Here is a 17,571-nt window from a genome sequence, read left to right on the forward strand (position 1 = left end):
GCAGGCCAGGCTGTCCTGCAACTCATATGGGCTCAAGCATGCAGATAGAATTCTCCTGTATGAGCTTCCTACTACCAAAGGTGCCTCAGCCCTTTTGTTTGTTTGTTTGTTTGTTGTTTTGCCAGTCCTGCAGGTTGAACTTAGGGCTGGGCATTGTCCAAGAGCTGCTTTTTGCTTAAGGCTAGTACTCTACCACTTCCAGCTTTTTCTGTTTTTGTGGTACTGAGGAATGGAACCTAGGGCTTCATACATGCTAGGCAAGAACTCTACCACTAAGCCACATTCCTAGCCCTATGTTTCGTTTTTTAAGGTGTCTCACTAACTTTGTCATGCTGGCCTTGAATTCAGAATCCTCTGGCTTAAAATGACATATTCTTGGTTTTGACTTTTTTTTTTCTGGTCCTGGGGATTGAACTCTGGGCTTGGGCCCTGTCCCTGAGCTTTTTGCTCAAGGCTACTGCTCTACTACTTGAATCACAGTGCCATAATCCTGCTTTACTGAGTACTCATTGGAGATAAGAGTCTATCAGACTTTTGTGCCTGGACTGGCTTTGAAACATGGTCATCAGATCTTAGCTTCAGCCATTAGCACTTAGCTCTCTTTTGGCTTTAGTTTTTATTTTATTTTTACTTTTTGTGGAGATTGAACCCAGAATCTTATGCTTGTTGCTGGGCAAGTATTCTACTACTTAAGCTATGTCCCAGGTCTTTAGTTGTTTTTTTTTTGTTTTTTTTTTTTTTTGTAACCAGTCCTGTGGCTTGAACTCAGGGTCAGAGTGCTGTTCCTGAGCTTCTTTTGCCCAAGGCTACTGCTCTGCCATTTAAGTTACAGCTATACTTCTGGTTTTGGTGATTAATGGGAGGAGAGTCTCATAAACTTTCCTGTCTAGGCTGGCTTAAAACCACACTCCTTAAATCTTGGCCTCCTAAGTAGCTAGGATTACAGGTGTGTGCCACCAGTGTCTGGCTCTTTATCTCCTCTTGTTGCTGGAGAAGCTCATTGATGTCCTCTGTCAGTTCCTAGGTAACCAGGAAACTGAGAGCCAAATAGCCCTTTACTCTTGGCTTATGAAGGGGACCTGTGGGACTGAGAGGGAAGAAGAGGATGGGCTTCCTTCAAGGGATTTAAGTGCCAGGGAAGAAGAATCAGAACAGGCATAGAGTTCCTACCCAGAGATGAAAATGGGCATGGGGAGAGAAGAGACTTCTTATCTCCAGTTAACCACCAAAAAGATGAAAATGGAGCTGTGGCTCAATTGGCAGACTGTTAGCCTTGAGTTAGAAAAGATTAGGGATAGTGCCTAGGCCCTGGGTTCAAGCCCTTAAGACAAGCCCTCCTTGCTCCCCACCCAAAGTTTCAAGTAGTCTTATTAACTGTAGTTACCGTGCTATAAATTTTAAGTGGTTCAGTCATATATAATCTAAATTTGTATCTTAATAATGCTGTCTTTAAACATCAAGTTGTCTCAAAAGGCAACGTTTGGGAGAATTTTAGATCAAGGCCAGCCTAGGCAAAAAGTTAGCGAGAACAGGAGTCTAAGATCTGAGGATAATGGTTGAAAGCCAGCCTGCACAGGAATGTCTGTGAGACTCTTATCTCCAATTAATCATAGAAAACCCAGAGTGGTTCTATAGCTCAAGTGGTAGAGTGGCAGCCTTGAGCACAGAGAGGCACAGGGACAGAGCTCAAGCCCTGAGTTCAAGCGTCAGGACCGGCAAAAAGACAAAAAGTTGCAACACATAAATATTGTAAAATTACATACTAAATTTACACACTATGGAGTGTGGCTCAGTGTTAATGCATAGAAAAAGGATGGGAATGGCCATCATTAAACTTAACTGTAGCTGGTTTTGAGGGAAATTTGAACATTATTCACAATCACTCTTTCATGATGTTTCCGTATGAACTTGTGAAGTTATCTGTAATTTTGGAAAGGATTGTAGGATCTGGGTTTATCTAATGATTTGGTTCTTCCTCATATCCTTAAGGATTCTGATCGACTAATGGAGCAACAAGGTGCTTTACTGAAACGGCTGGCAGAGGCAGACTCAGAGAAAGCGGTAATCTCATCACCCCCTGCTGGCTATAGAAGGTTCAGGTGGCCGAGTGGGGGAGGCCCCAGGGCTCCAGCACCTGTTTGGGCATTTCTTTGTGGTAGTTCCATGACCTGTAAAATTGCTTGGCATTCCTGTCCTGCTTGTTCACTCTACTAGACAAGTGAAAGACATGAGGAGTGGTAATAAGGATGATGGATATATGTCACCAGGCTCTTAAGTTGCAAAATATTTGTCCAGTGTGTTTTGCTTTAATTATATGTTAGGTGCTTTCCACTTGTGTCTCTGATATGCGTTAGTGGTTTCTGTGTTATATGTGGGACCTCAGGGAAATCCTGCTTCTCTCTTTCCTGGCCCATCCCACTGGTTGCATGACTGTGTATTTTCTCCAGCGCCTGCTATTACTGCTGCAAGACAAGGACAAGGAGGTGGAAGAGCTCCTCCAGGAGATACAGTGCGAGAAGGTACTGTTGCACCTCTTTATGAGTCAGTGGAACATAGTGGGTATGCCAGAACTGGGCTCCAGTACCAGCTCCATTACTTTCTGTATTTCTCCCAAGGCTCAAGCAAAGACAGCATCTGAGCTTTCAAAGTCCATGGAGTCTATGCGTGGCCACCTGCAGGCACAACTTCGGTGCAAAGAAGCTGAGAACAGTCGCCTGTGCATGCAGATCAAGGTACCCACTTGTCCCTAAGTTGAGGAAGTCAAAGGTGGACTCTGGTTATCTGAGGGTACTCGTCTGGCCTTAGGAGATCCCGTGCAGGAAGATGTACCCCAGAGCTTTATGGGAAAGCTGCTGCCAAAGCCCTTGTTTGATGGAGAGATTCTCGGATAATGGAGGGCCGTCATTCTTCAGGTCCCCTCAATTCACCTGTCTACCGCAAGGAAGGCCATGGATTCCCAGTGTTCTGGGACATCCAGAAACGTTATGTGGGGCTGAGGTGACACTGGTTTTGGTCTACAGCAGAGTAGCCTGAAACTCAGGCAGCTGATGACCTGATCTCCTGTCCCTTGCCTCCTTGTCTCCCTCTCCCTCACTCTCCCCACTTGCTTAACCTCTCTCTCTCTCTCTCTCTCTTTTTTTTTTTTTTTTGTCAACTGTGGGGCTTGAACTAAGCGTCTAGGCACTGTCCCTGAGCTCCTTTTCTCTCTCTCTCTTTTTTTTTTTTTGCCAATCCTGGGGCTTGAACTATGGGCCTGGGGCACTGTCTCTGAGCTTCTTTTGCTCAGTGTTTATCACTTGAGCCACAGTGCCACTTCTGGCTTTTTCTATTTATGTGGTACTCTGAGGAATAGAACCCAGGGCTTCATGCATGCTAGGCAAGCACTTTACCACTAAGCCCCATTCCCAGCCCTGAGCTCCTTTTCTCAAGGCTAATGTTCTACCACAGTGCCACTTCTGGTTTTTTGTTGGTTAATTGGAGGTAAGCCCCTGCTGGCTTTGAACTATGATGCTCAGATCTGAACTTCTGCGTAAGTAGGATTACAGGAGGGAGTCACCAGCTCCTGGCCTCACTTATCTCTTATCCTTGTCTACTTCTCCCTTTCCCTTCTTAGAACCTAGAGCGCAGTGGGAACCAGCATAAGGCAGAAGTGGAAGCCATCATGGAGCAGCTCAAGGAACTGAAGCAAAAGGGAGACCGTGACAAAGAAACCTTGAAGAAGGCCATCCGAGCCCAGAAAGAGCGAGCCGAGAAGAGCGAGGAGTATGCCGAACAGCTACATGTGCAACTCGCCGACAAGGTAGTGGGCTGTATGCTTGGTGGATAGAGCAGAGGGACATAGTTGTGGAAAGGGTGAATTAGCTGGAAGAGGGGCAGCAGCTCAGAATTTATACACAGAATGCCTGTGCTACTTGGATGCTGGCAGTAGTAACGGGGCCCCCACTGTCACTCTGGCCTGGTGTTCTCCCTAGAGAGGTGCTGCACGCAGGGGGAGGCCCAGGTGTCAGGATTGGGATGTCTAAGTGAGTCCAGCCCTGAGTCCAGTCTAAAGCCTGGGTGTCAACACCAGCTGATGCACCTGCTCTCTTGTGTTCCAGGATCTTTATGTTGCTGAAGCTCTATCCACCCTGGAATCCTGGAGGAGCCGTTACAACCAGGTTGTGAAAGACAAAGGAGACCTCGAGCTGGAAATTATTGTCCTAAATGAGTACGTCTCACACTGGATAGAAGGCCAATGGAGGGACTTGAGGGTTGAGTGGAAGGCGCCTGCTTGGTGCCCTGAAGTCTTGAGGCTCATCAGGCTACTGTGGTCTCCCCTTGTTGGACCTTACCACGCTGAGCTGCAGGCAGCCCTCAGCGGGCTATGCTTAGAGCTGGTCCAGACTCTGGCCCCAACCCTGGGCTACTAGCTAGCCTCAGACTCCACAGTTCAGGTCCAGGACATACTCCTTGGGGGATGTTGTGACTGATGATAGTCTCTGTTGTGTGTGTTCTGTCCAGTGACGGCAGTTGTCAGTGCCTGTCCATCAGCTGTGGCAATTGAATAGAGGCCTCCATGTTGTAATTGACTGAAATCACATCTTTCTTGCCATAATGAGCTGTCAGCAGTGACTATTTAATTTCACTAATAGTCACATTCATCTCTTAATTCTAAAAATATGCAGAGAGGCTCTCACACACATTAGCTGACAACCAACCTGGGAGTGGAGTTTATCCTAACTCAACACCTGAAGGGCTATGAACTAGCAGGTGCATGGGAGCCAGGAGCAGTGTGCCCCATCTTTGTCTTCACGGAGTATCCTGGTGTCCTGGGACTTAACCTTATTAAATCATCACTTAGGATTGAACCTGTAGATGCTTCATGGAGGGGGTGGCATGGGGACAGATAATAAATGAACTTTAAAAGGTGTCATTTGCTGTGGGACATGGGCATGTGGTAGTTGCGTCTCTGTATTGAGAAGCAAGCAGGTGTTGTGCCTAGAGGTGAGTGTGATCTAGAGAGGAACATTTGGCCCCACTGTCCATAGAGACCTGGACTGCTTATACTGACTTCTGTCCACGGTTACTTTGTGACCTTTCAGCCGGGTGACAGATCTTGTAAACCAGCAACAGACCTTGGAGGAAAAGATGAGGGAAGACCGGGATAGCCTGGTGGAGAGACTGCACCGGCAGACCGCTGAATATTCTGCATTCAAGCTTGAGAACGAGAGGCTGAAGGTCTGTGGGCTGCTGGGAGGACAAGCAGATGAGGGGTCTTAAAGAGGGCCTGATGGCAGCAGTCTGATGAAAGGGGAATGCTCTTGAATGATCGAGGGGGCTGGGTGAGATCTTTGGTAGTTTATTCCTGCAAATTTCTGACAAGTAGTAAAGGAGGCCCTGGTAAGAATTTGATAATGTTCATGAAATGCTTGACAAGATGCACTCGCTGGGACCACAGTAAACCTTAGCTCCTCAGCTTCTCCACAATGTGCTAATGATATCCATTAAGGTGAGAGTAAGGAACTTGGATGGGGATGCAGCTTAGTGAGTGTTTACCCTAGTATACATGGGCCCAGGGTTTGATCCTCAGCATTACAAAAATAATTAAAAGGAAACTGTTAAGCTGGAGTCTATTTTCTGTGCCAGCATTTAGCCTGAGTAAGTATTGGATTTTGGATTTGAACCTGTGTCTTAACTCTGGAGATTCAGCTCTTAATTTAGGTGGCACTATCCTAGGCATTTTCTTTGTTTTTTACTGACTTTGGTTTTTGTTAAGATTGATATGTATATATATTGGGGGGAGGGAGAAAGGGGGTCATGGGTCTTAAACACCAGGCCTAGGCACTGTCCCTGAGCATTTTTTTTGCTCAAGGCTAGTGCTCTACTACTTTGAGCCACAGCTTTACTTCCAGTTTTTCTGGTGGTGAACTGGAGCTAAGAGTCTCACAGACTGGTTTTTTGAACTGTGATCCTCAGATCTCAGCCTCCTGAGTAGCTAGGATTACAGGTGTGAGCCACCAGCACCTAGCTTAGTAAGACTATCTTAAGAAAGTGTGCATAGGGCTGGGAATGTGGCTTAGTGGCAGAGTACTTGCCTAGCATGCATGAAGCCCTGGCTTCGATCAGTACCCCATAAACAGAAAAAGGCAGAAGGAACGCTGTGGCTCAGGTGGTAGAGTGCTAGCTTTGAGCAAAAGCAGCTCAGGAACAGTGTTCAGGCCTTGAGTTCAAGCCCCAGGACTGGCAAAAAAAAGTACGCATAATGGAAGAGTATTGAAACTAGAGTTTTCATGAAGTCCTTAGTTTGTTGTTCACTCTGCTTGAACTTTACCCTACCCAGTGACCTCTCCTGGGAACTAATCCCCTGCTTCTGATCTTTTTTTTTTTTTTTTGGGGGGGGGGTCCGGTCGTGAGGCCTGAACTCTGGGCCTGGGCGCTGTCCCTCAGCTCTTCAGCTCAAGGCTAGCGCTCTACCACTTGAGGCTTTTTCTTTTTATGTGCAACTGAGGAATTGAACCCAAGGCTTCATGGATGTTAGGCAAGCACTCTACTACTAAGTCACATTTCTAGCCCAGACAATTTACATTCTCTTAAGTATGACTGTACAAGCCACGCTGAATAAATCAGCATCTGTTTAAGCCATTCATGTATGTATAATTGATTCTTCCTCAGTACTGTGGCATGTGGCAGGATAGGAATAAACTATAATATATTTGCCAGTTTTACTGTCTATGGGCCTTTGAGTTGTTTCACAGGGCTATTGTGAGCATCTTTTGATACACACACTGGGTGTGTTTGGTCAATTACATACCTTGAAGTAGAATTTCCAGGTAATCTGGTGGTGGTCATAGTTCAGCTCAGTGTTACCAGACAGTAGAGTAGAAATCCATACTTGTGCTCACACCAGTAATAGGTAGCAGTTGCCCCATGTCTCCTTGGCAACATTTGGTATTATCTTTTTTTATTTTTAGCCACTCTGGTGGGAGTGTGACAGTACTGTCACACTGATTGTACTGCAATTGTTGTAACGTTCAAATCTGAGTATTAGGGATTAATGACTATCTAGCATACCTTTGTAGAGTAATACAGTACAGCCATTTAAGTGTCTAGGAAGTGTATTTTCTTTTCTTTTTTTTTTTTGGTCGGCCGTGGGGCTTGAACTCTTGGCCTGGGCGCTGTCCCTCAGCCCTTCAGCTCAAGGCGAGCGCTCTACCACTTGAGCTACAGTGCCACTTCCGGTTTTCTGGTGGTTTATTGGAGATAGGAGTCTCACGGTCTCTCCTGCCCGGGCTGGCTTTGAACCGAGATCCTCAGATCTCAGCCTCCTGAGTAGCTAGGATTACAGGCGTGAGCCACCAGCGCCCAGCTAGGAAGTGTATTTTATTTATTTATTTTTTTTTTGTCGGTCGTGGGGCTTGAACTCTGGGCCTGGGCGCTGTCCCTCAGCTCTTCAGCTCAAGGCGAGCGCTCTACCACTTGAGCTACAGCGCCACTTCCAGGAAGTGTATTTTCTTAGCATAAATTTTTTTTTTTTTTTTTTTGGGTCCTGAACTCTGGGCCTGGGCACTGTCCCTTAGCTCTTCAGCTCAAGGCTAGTGCTCTACCACTTGAGCCACAGCGCCACTTCCGGCTTTTTTTCTTTTTGCTTATGTGGTGCTGGGGAATCGAACCCAGGGTCTCAGGCATGCAAGGCAAGCACTCTACCACTGAGCCACCTTCCCAGCCCAAGCATAAATGTTATACATACTCAGATTACAAATTTAAAACATTACAGAAGAAACTGGGGTATAGTCAATAGTAGAACACCTGCTTATTAGCATGCACTAATTCTAGGCTCTATCCCTTGCACCACAAAAACAAGAAAGTAAAATCCATTACAGATAATACAGTATAGAAATGAAGGTTAGCCAGATGCGCTTACACCTTCACAGTTGAAGCCAGTCCAGGCTGAAAAGTCCCTGTGAGACTATCTCCAATTATAATCACCTAAAAACCAGAAGCATAGCTGTGGCTCAGAGTGGTAGAGTGCTATCATTGAGGAAAAAAGTTCAAGGATAGGTTCACACCCTTTTCTGCCTGGGCTAGCTTTGAACTGCTATCCTTAGATCAGCCTCCTGAGTAGCTAGGATTATAGGCATGAGCCACTGGTGCCCAGTTAGATTTTTTTTTCTTTTTTTTTGGCCAGTCCTGGGTCTTGAACTTGGCCTGGACACTGTCCCTGAGCTTCTTTTGCTCAAGGCCAACACACTCTTACCACTTGAGCCACAGTGCTACTTCTGGCTTTCTCTGTGTATGTGGTACTCAGGAATCAAACCCAGGGCTTCATGCATGTGAGACAAGCACTCTACCACTAAGCCACATTCCCAACCCCTAGATTATTTTAAAGCTTGAGCTTGTGTGTGTGAGTATGCTGGTTAATAGGTCTTTTTTTTTTTTTTTTTTTTGTCTGTCGTGGGGCTTGAACTCTGGGCTTAGGTGCTGTCCCTGCACTCTTCAGCTCAAGGCGAGCACTCTACTGCTTGAGCCACAGCGCCACTTCCATGGTTAATAGGTCTTGAACTCAGGGACAGTGCCCTGAGAATTTTTGCTCACAGCTAGTGCTCTGTAGCTTGAGCCACGGCTTCACTTCTGACTTTTTGGTGGTTAATTGGAGACAAGTTTTACAGACTCCTGCCTTCTGTGATCCTTAGATCTCAGTCTCCTGAATAAGCTAGGATTATAGATATGAATCACTGGCACCTAGCTTAAAGCTTGATCTTTTTTTTTTTTTTTTTTTTTTGTCGGTCGTGGGGCTTGAACTCTGGGCCTGAGCGTTGTCCCTCAGCTCTTCAGCTCAAGGCGAGCGCTCTACCACTTGAGCTACAGCGCCACTTCCGGTTTTCTGGTGGTTTATTGGAGATAGGAGTCTCACGGTCTCTCCTGCCCGGGCTGGCTTTGAACCGCGATCCTCAGATCTCAGCCTCCTGAGTAGCTAGGATTACAGGCGTGAGCCACCAGCGCCCGGCTAAAGCTTGATCTTTTAAAGTGACTGCTTCTGATTACATTACCATACCTTGACTGGTGAGGACTTGTTAGAGGAGATTAGAGAACATTATTGACTTCTTCAGTGCTAGGGATGAAAAATAGAGGGTGGGTCTTGTGCATGCTAGGCCAGCATTCTAGCACTGAACTGCATCACAGCCCTCCACTTTTCTTCAGAAGTTAAGGCTAGCACTCTACCACTTGAGCTACAGCACCATAACTGCTGCCTGGGTTAGAATAGGGGTTTTTCCTTTGCTATTTCCTGGGAGTAGACTGAAAGGGACAGACTGTTGTTGTTTTTTTTTTTTTTTGGTCCGTTGTGGGGCTTGAACTCTGGGCTTAGGCACTGTCCTTGCGCTCTTCAAAGGTGAACACTCTACCACTTAAGCTACAGTGCCACTTCCATTTTTCTTGTGGTTTATTGGAGATAAGAGTCTCATGGGCTTTCCTGCCCAGGTTGACTTTGATCCTCAGATCTCAGCCTCCTGAGTAGCTAGGATTACAGGCATGAGCCACCGCTGCCCGGCTAGGGAGAGCCTTTGGCTTGGGAATGTACTGATCATTGTTCTGAACCACCCCTTATAGGCTAGCTTCGCCCCAATGGAGGACAAGCTCAACCAGGCCCACCTAGAGGTCCAGCAGCTGAAGGCGTCGGTGAAGAACTATGAGGGGATGATTGACAACTATAAGAGCCAGGTAAGCCTCAAGTGGCCTGGCCCCTCAAGTCATGTCCTCTGTACCCTGTCAGGCTGGGAAAACTCACTTATCAGGCTTCTCTGGAAGGGCCAGGAGCTCTGCCTAAAGGGAGCCCATTGTATCTTTGTCCCCTAGGTGATGAAGACCAGATTGGAAGCTGATGAAGTGGCTGCCCAGCTCGAGCGCTGTGACAAAGAGAACAAGATCCTTAAAGACGAAATGAACAAAGAAATTGAAGCGGTACTGCCCCCTTTTTGTTGTTGTCTTCCCTCTGTGAGTTTTATCTATGTATCTTTGACCTTGCTAACTTTGGGCACAAGAGTAACTGGGCTCCTTGTTTGCTTTTTTAATCTTGTTTTGGTGGTACTGAGGTTTGATATCATGGCCTTGCACTTGCATAGGCAAGTGGTCTACTACTAGAGCCACACCCCAGCCCTCTTTTTGATTATTTTTTGGATTAAGTGTGATCCTGTGATCTGTAATCCTCTTATCCTCCCCTTCCAAGTAGCTAGGATTATAGGTACACACTACCATGCCTGGCTTTTTCATGCTTTATTTGTCTTTTTTCCTTTCCAATATTTCTTTCTCCTCTTCCATTTTCCTTTTTTTTTTTTTTTTAACTGTATTTTTTTTTGTCTTTTCTTTTTTGGTACTGGGGATCGAACCCAGGACGTTGCACTTGCTAGGCAAGCGCTTTGCCACTGAGCTACATCCCAGCCCTTCCATTTTCCTTTTTTAAAAAGCAAACAAAACAAAACAAAAAAAAACCCAAACTCTTGGTAGGTGTTTGGCATGCCTCTATTCTCTATTCTCTATTTTTGTACAACACACAATCCTGTTTATCCCTTTTCAAAAAGAGTGTTATTGTTTTCTTGTCTTTTCTTTTTTGGTACTGGGGATCGAACCCAGGACGTTGTACTTGCTAGGCAAGCGCTTTGCCACTGAGCTACATCCCAGCCCGAGTGTTATTTTTTTTAGGGATGATTGGTTGATTAGAGCAGAGGGATCACCTTAACAGTAATTTTGGAGGCAGGTTGAGTCTGGGGCAGCTCATTTCCCTTTTCTAGCCCTTAGTCCTTGGTAAGTGAAAGATAGATGAGATGGCGATATGTGTTATTTCCCCGTGTAGTTGCCTTTCTGGGGGCTACGGAGTTAAACTAGACCTTAATCTGGCTCTGGCTCCATAGCATCTTTACATGAGGACAATAACACCTACCACACCTACTTCGTATGTTGTCCAAAATCAGTGTCAGGAGTCTTTAGTGTGCTCACCTTTATTATTGATCTAATGAAAGGCAGCCTCAAGTGTCAAGGGCAGGCCAGGTATATCCCTCAGAGAGCAGCTAGATCCCTGCTAGAATGGCCTGTGCGCTGGGCAGCCTGTAGGTTTTTGTTGTTTTTGTCAGTCATGGGGGTTTAAACTCTGGGCCTGGGCACTGTCCGTGAGCTCTTTAGCTCAGGGCTAGTGCTCTACTACTTCTCATTTTCTGGTGGTTAATGGGAGATAAGAGTCTCATGGAGTTTCCTGCCAGGGTTGGCCTTGAGCTGTGATCCTCAGATCTCAGCTTCCTGAGTGGTTAGGTTGACAGATGTGAGCACCGGTACCCAGCTCAGGTCTGTAGGTTTTGTAGGATGTACTTTGAGGAGCTGGGCCCTGCCTAGCCCTATAAGCAGCTGAGTCCTTACCCACATTGGGTTTCTCCTTCCATCCCAGGCACGTCGGCAGTTCCAGTCCCAGCTGGCTGATCTACAGCAGCTGCCTGACATCCTCAAGATCACGGAGGCTAAGCTGGCCGAGTGCCAAGACCAACTGCAGGGCTATGAGAGGAAGAACATCGACCTCACAGCCATCATATCGGACCTGCGCAGCCGGGTAAGGGACTGGCAGAAGGGGTCCCACGACCTGGCCCGAGCAGGGGCCCGCTTACCAAGATGAGCTGCACGCCCCCCAAGGGAGGACCACTTCCTTTTTCTTGGCTGCCGCTTTCTGAAAGGAGTGAGCTATCATCAGTGCTGTGAAATAAAAGTCTGGTGTGCCAAATGCCTGTGTTCGCACCAAGTGATTATAGCTATAGAAACCGTCACTCTTGGGAGTCCTGGGGCCCTCCTGCTGTTCCCCATTCCAACTCTTCCCCAAGTGCTTTCTGCTCTGCCGGCCTCTACCCCATGCTTTATTGCTGTCCTCTGCCCCACAGTTACTGACTGGAGATCGCAGCAGATACCTGGCCATCACTCTTCCTTTGTTCCACCTTTTTTTAGCTTTAACCTCCTCTCCTTACTCTTCGCAGAGCCATTGTGTGAGATTCTGTGCTGAGAGACAGAAGCAAGCAGCCCCTCTCTGCAAAAGCATTCTGCCTCTGGTTACTGGAACCCTGCTACTGCTGGTGATGTCTTGGACATCCTATGTCAGTCAGTGTGACCTGAGCAGGAGGACCCCTTCCCTCTCTGGACTTGAATCCTAGGAATAACCAAAAAGCAGCTACCTTTTTCTTTTTCTCTTTTTTTTTGTGTCAGTTGTGGGGCCTGAACTCAGGGCCTGGGCACTATCCCTCAGCTCTTCAGCTCAAGGCAAGTGCTCTACTACTTGAGCCACATTGCCACTTCCAGTTTTCTGGTGATTAATTGGAGATAAGAGTCTCATGGATTTTCCTGCCCGGGCTGGCTTTGAACTGCAATCCCCATATATTAGCCTCTTGAGTAGCTAGGATTACAGGTATAAGCCACTGCACCCAGCTAGCAGCTGCCATTTTTTGAGAGCCTGCTCTGTGCTCAGCCTTTGCATTTCTTTCCCCTAGAAATCTATTTTCCTAGTAGTAGCCCAAGGTCTAGAAGGGATAACTGATCCCCTAATGTCATACAAGCTCCTAGGTATTAAGGGGGAGTGGGACCTAGCCAGTGCTCTGTAGTTCCCAAGTCCATGTTCGAATCCTAACTTGTCACCTCCTCTGTTAAATGAGTATCCTGGGCCTTTGGAATCCTAGTACCTTAGGCCTTGGCCTAACGCAGCCCTTTGGGTAACATCTCACATCCGTCAAGTCTAATGGATTAAGAGGGTAGGACGAAATCGATGGTGCCAACATCATAATTGGGAAATTGTACCTGGCCACCACCTGCTTTGGCCTTCTCATGTTCCAATCCCAGCTGGGCCTCCAGGGGCCTCTCGTGATCAAGAAAACATCGTGGTCGAGGTTCTTCAAAGCCTCATCTGTCTTCTCCAATGTGGGGAAGCCTTTGGATTGGGGCCTGCTCTTCTGTCCAGGTTATGGTTTGGGCTTGGACACCCTTGGAGGACAGCATGCCTCTTGCTGGGTGTGAATGAATGGGAGAAGAGAAAATTCCTTCATGATTTTTCCCTGCTAGAAATTCCTTCATAAACCAGTCTATGTTCCTGTCATTTTAGATCGAACATCAGGGGGACAAGCTGGAGATGGCGAGAGAGAAACAGCAGGCTTCCCAGAAGGAAAATAAACAGCTGAGTCTGAAGGTGGATGAACTGGAGAGGTTAGAGGCACTTGGTCCCATCTCTGTCCTCTTCCTAGGACCTGAGACTTTCAGCCACTTAGCTGCTTTTGTGCTTAGTGTGCGGAAGTGTTTGAGGGACTCAAGGCCCTGGAAGGTGCTAGGCAGACCTCAGAGGAAGAGCCACTTCCATTGTAGTGGTAAGCTTTGTGCAGAAGGAAGGGGGGGTCTCAACCTGGAGAGATGACCCTCAATGTTGTGATCAAGGTCAGCCTACCCTTTAGCACTGCTATATATCAATAGCATGCTTGGGCCACGAAACCAGCAGGTCCCGGTTTGAACAAGTCGACAACAACATGGGTACTTTCCTGTCTGCTCTACCCACCAACGTGGGTACTTCCCTGTTCCCGATCCTTGTTTCCATGACTTCCCTATCCAAGTCCCCTCTGTTACTTATTGTTGGCTGAAGGCAGTAGAAGTGGGGTGTACGCCTTTCAGAATCAGAAGCCCTGGCCTTGGGTCCTCAGCTCTGCCACTGATTGCATTGTGACCTTGAGTAAGTCACTTAACTGGTCATTGTAGGGGAAATTGAGGTGCAGGGATACTTCAGTGAAAGGATATTTGTAAAGGGCTTAGCACATTACCCAGTGTGGAGAGATGATTGAGTCAGGTTTGTAGATACAACATTAAATGTGAGGAGTATGAGATGGGAAAAGGTTGTGGTTTGCCTAAGGTCACACGGCTAACACTCAAAGCTGTGACTTAGACAGATGGCTGTCTTCCTCCGGGGTCAGCTTAGTCCCTATGAAAGGAGGGCTGGAGCCCGCACGGTCTGGTCTCAGCTCAGACTGCAGCCTAAGGGAGGCCAGAATTGGTTGCTGCCTTCTGTGCTTCAGCTCCACTCTGCCCTGCTGTTGTGGAAGATACAGCCAACTCCAGAAAGACTTGCCATACTCTTTAAATGTAAAAAATGATGGGGATGGAGTGGGTACACTTGCATGGCCATAGCTACCTCAAGGCTGTCACATGAAAGGCGGAATATTCCAGCCCTTTGCTGGAGTGGGGTGGCATCAAGGAATAGCAAAAGTTGAAGGGAGAGGTTTTGCTGATACCTGCCAGCTGTGCTGACATCAGGCCAATGGTCTCCCCCTTCTCAGGCTCAGTTTGAAGAGTATTCCATGTGACAAGGAACATGCAGCTCAGTGCTCGCTCACCTAAACCTGCTCTTTCCTTTACTTACACTCTTCTCTGACCAGCCGCTCCAGCTGCACAGTGCCATGGCCGCCCTGCTGACCTGCAGTTTGCTTTGGTTTCCTCCCACGGCTCCTTGGAGACTCTTGGCGTGATGAGAACCCCCAGTCCAGGCAGCGGCACAGCCCCCCTGGCGAGGTGGAGCAAGTCCACTGGGTTAGTGCTGGGTCTGATTCTGTGCTTTCACCTAGGAAACTGGAGGCGACCAGTGCCCAGAATGTCGAGTTCCTACAGGTGATTGCCAAGAGGGAAGAGGCAATCCATCAGGCCCAGCTGCGGCTGGAGGAGAAAACCCGGGAGTGCGGGTCCTTGGCAAGGCAGCTGGAAAGTGCCATTGAAGATGCCAGGCGGCAGGTCAGTCTCAGTGTTCCTAATTGTGTGTACCTTGGACAAATAATTTTTTTTTTTTTTTTTTGTCGGTCATGGGGCTTGAACTCTGGGCCTGGGCGTTGTCCCTTAGCTCTTCAGCTCAAGGCAAGCGCTCTACCACTTGAGCTATAGCGCCACTTCCGGTTTTCTGGTGGTTTATTGGAGATAGGAGTCTCACGGTCTCTCCTGCCCGGGCTGGCTTTGAACCGCGATCCTCAGATCTCAGCCTCCTGAGTAGCTAGGATTACAGGTGTGAGCCACCAGCGCCCGGCTTGGACAAATAATTTTTGTCAGCTAGTCTCTCACCTGAAAAATGGCTGTGTTTAGTCCCTGAGTTTGCTGTGAGAATCAAGTGAGCATTTATGACACAGAGTTCCACCTTTCTTTTTGATTTGCTCATTTACTTTCTCCCTCCTGGGACTCACCTGGGTTTACCATGCTAACTGATGGCTCTTGGAGTGCTGGGTAAGGTCAGGCAAAGCTGGCTTGCAGGAGGCCCCATAGCTTGCTCCTGTCCCAAGGCTCCAAGAAATGCTTTCCACACTGGTTTCCAAGTGCCTCTGACCAGGTAGTGGGAGTGGCCAGCCTTCTCCTTGCCCAAGTATCCCTGTACAAAGCCAGCCAGTCCCACTGCTTTGCCTTCTGTGCAGGTGGAGCAGACCAAGGAACAGGCAGTCACCAAGGAACGAGCAGCCCAGAGCAAAATCCTGGATCTTGAGACCCAGCTAAGCAGAACCAAAACTGAGCTTGGTCAGCTGCGGCGTACCCGAGATGATGTGAGTCAGGCTGCTGAGCAGGACCACAAGAGAAGGCAACCCATTCTGTTGTTTTGATTTCACTAATCTGATACAATTTTTTTTTTTGGGGGGGGGGGTCCGGTCGTGGGGCCTGAACTCTGGGCCTGAGCGCTGTCCCTCAGCTCTTCAGCTCAAAGCTAGTGCTCTACCACCTGAGCCACAGCGCCATTTCCGACTTTTTTTTTCTGCTTATGTGGTGCTGAGGAATCGAACCCAGCGCCTCATGCATGCAAGGCAAGCGCTCTACCACTGAGCCACCTTCCCATCCCTACAATTTTTTTTTGGTAGTTTGTGGGCTTGAACTCAGGGCCTGGGCTCTGTCCTTGAGCGCTTTTGCTCAAGACTCGTGCTCTACCACTTTGAGCCACAGCTCCACTTTCAGTTTTTGTGCGGTTAATTGGAGAAAAGAGTTTCATGGGTACTTTTCTGCCCAAGCTGGCTTCAAACCTGAGATCCTCAGATCTCAGCCTCTGAGTAGTTAAGATTACAGGTATGAGCCACCAGTGCCCAGTTATGATAGAGTTTTTGTTGTTGTTATCATCCAGTCCGTTGTACATATTTGAAGGATACCTAGGTAGATTCTGGTCACTGTCCCCCATTTTTGGTAGTATTAGGGTTGAACTCAGGGTTTTGAGCTTGCTAGAGACTGTTGCTAGCTAAGAGAGTCATTTAAGCCTAGAAGTTTTCAGGCTGTCCTGGGCAACGCATTGAAAACATACTTTTAAAAAGCAAAACAGTAGCCAGGCGCCAGTGGCTCACACCTGTAATCCTAACTACTCAGGAGGCTGAGATCTGACGATTGTAGTTCAAAGGCAGCCTGGGCAGGAAAATCTGTGAGACTCTTATCTCCAATTAACCACCAGAAAACCAGAAGTGGCACTGTGGCTCAAGTGGTAGAGCACTCGCCTTGAGCTGAAGAACTCAGCAACAGCACCCAGATCCAGAATTCAAGCCCCACAACTGACAAAAAAAAAAAAAAAAAAGCAAAATAGCAGCCGGCCCTAAATCCAAGCCCCAGGACCAGTGTGTATGCACGCACACACAGAAGAAAACAGTCAGTGCTGGATACATGGCTCAAATGGCAAAGTGCTTGCCCACCCTCAGATTGTCCAAAACATAAAACAAAAACAACTCATACCTATTAGCCACTTATGCCCTATTAGCCTCCTTGAGACGTGGCATCCTTGTAAGCAAGGCCTGTGTGTGTCTGCTTTGCCTTTCTTACATCTTGCAAGCTCAGCCTATGTTCTGCTTCTTTTCTTAGTCTGACCGCCGTTACCAGAGCCGTCTGCAGGACCTGAAAGACCGTCTGGAGCAGTCAGAGAGTACCAACCGCAGCATGCAGAACTATGTCCAGTTTCTCAAGTCCTCTTATGCCAATGTTTTTGGGGAGGGTCCCTATACCTCCTACTTGACCAGTTCTCCCATCCGCTCCCGGTCTCCACCTGTCTGAAGCTGTCTGTAGAGGGCTGGGAGTCCTGCCTGATACTGGGGAGCTGAGAGCTGCCAAGCCATAGTGGGAAAGCCACTTAGCTATCCTCTTCCAATGATTTGGTGTGATCAGGGCTTTGTTCTTGGCGACCAACTCTAGGAAAGTCCCTAGCAAGCAGGCAAAGAAGCGAAGAAGCACTTGGTTATCTCTTCCCTGATAGAATTTTCTGATGGAAGCCTTAAGTTTACTAAATTAGGATACCAGAGTTTTAATTCATTCCAACTCTGTTTTTCCTCTCCTGAGAGAATGTTTAGACATTTTTTCCAGGCCACATTTTTTGAGGATGTCTTGAGTTTCTTCTGACCTGAACCAGCAGGATTCAGTGTTTTTCCCAGTGCCAGTGGAACCTTTCATACCTGAGTTTCCTTTGAGGTCATGTGAGCCCATAAGTACTTCAGAGTAGGCCCACATGGGGGCTTGTATCTGTCTGGCCTTACAAGTGTAATCCATATTTGTTTCTCTTTGTATGACTAGAATGCATTTCTTATTGAAATATTTTTGTGACTT

General features: G+C 47.5%; 1 protein-coding gene across 9 annotated transcripts in view; it reads left to right on the forward strand.

The window, feature by feature from the left end:
- Nucleotides 1-17,571, forward strand: part of Odf2 (outer dense fiber of sperm tails 2) — a 40,137-nt gene extending 22,566 nt beyond the window's left edge. For 4 of the 9 annotated variants that reach the window (XM_070014753.1, XM_070014749.1, XM_070014756.1 and 1 more), the window contains 13 exons: nucleotides 1,990-2,061; nucleotides 2,448-2,519; nucleotides 2,616-2,732; nucleotides 3,614-3,799; nucleotides 4,098-4,207; nucleotides 5,082-5,217; nucleotides 9,586-9,696; nucleotides 9,832-9,936; nucleotides 11,411-11,569; nucleotides 13,097-13,197; nucleotides 14,598-14,760; nucleotides 15,426-15,551; nucleotides 16,837-17,570. In XM_070014753.1, the coding sequence (XP_069870854.1) occupies nucleotides 1,990-2,061; nucleotides 2,448-2,519; nucleotides 2,616-2,732; nucleotides 3,614-3,799; nucleotides 4,098-4,207; nucleotides 5,082-5,217; nucleotides 9,586-9,696; nucleotides 9,832-9,936; nucleotides 11,411-11,569; nucleotides 13,097-13,197; nucleotides 14,598-14,760; nucleotides 15,426-15,551; nucleotides 16,837-17,025 (1,647 nt within the window). In that variant the 3' untranslated portion in view covers nucleotides 17,026-17,570. Of the gene's footprint in view, nucleotides 1-1,989; nucleotides 2,062-2,447; nucleotides 2,520-2,615; nucleotides 2,733-3,613; nucleotides 3,800-4,097; nucleotides 4,208-5,081; nucleotides 5,218-9,585; nucleotides 9,697-9,831; nucleotides 9,937-11,410; nucleotides 11,570-13,096; nucleotides 13,198-14,597; nucleotides 14,761-15,425; nucleotides 15,552-16,836 lie in introns of all 9 variants that reach the window. The other 5 variants (XM_070014752.1, XM_070014750.1, XM_070014751.1 and 2 more) reach the window with 3 other exon arrangements.

Source organism: Dipodomys merriami, unplaced genomic scaffold (assembly GCF_024711535.1).
Source record: "Dipodomys merriami isolate MVZ:Mamm:240054 unplaced genomic scaffold, mDipMer1.0.p SCAF_11, whole genome shotgun sequence".
NCBI lineage: Eukaryota > Metazoa > Chordata > Mammalia > Rodentia > Heteromyidae > Dipodomys > Dipodomys merriami.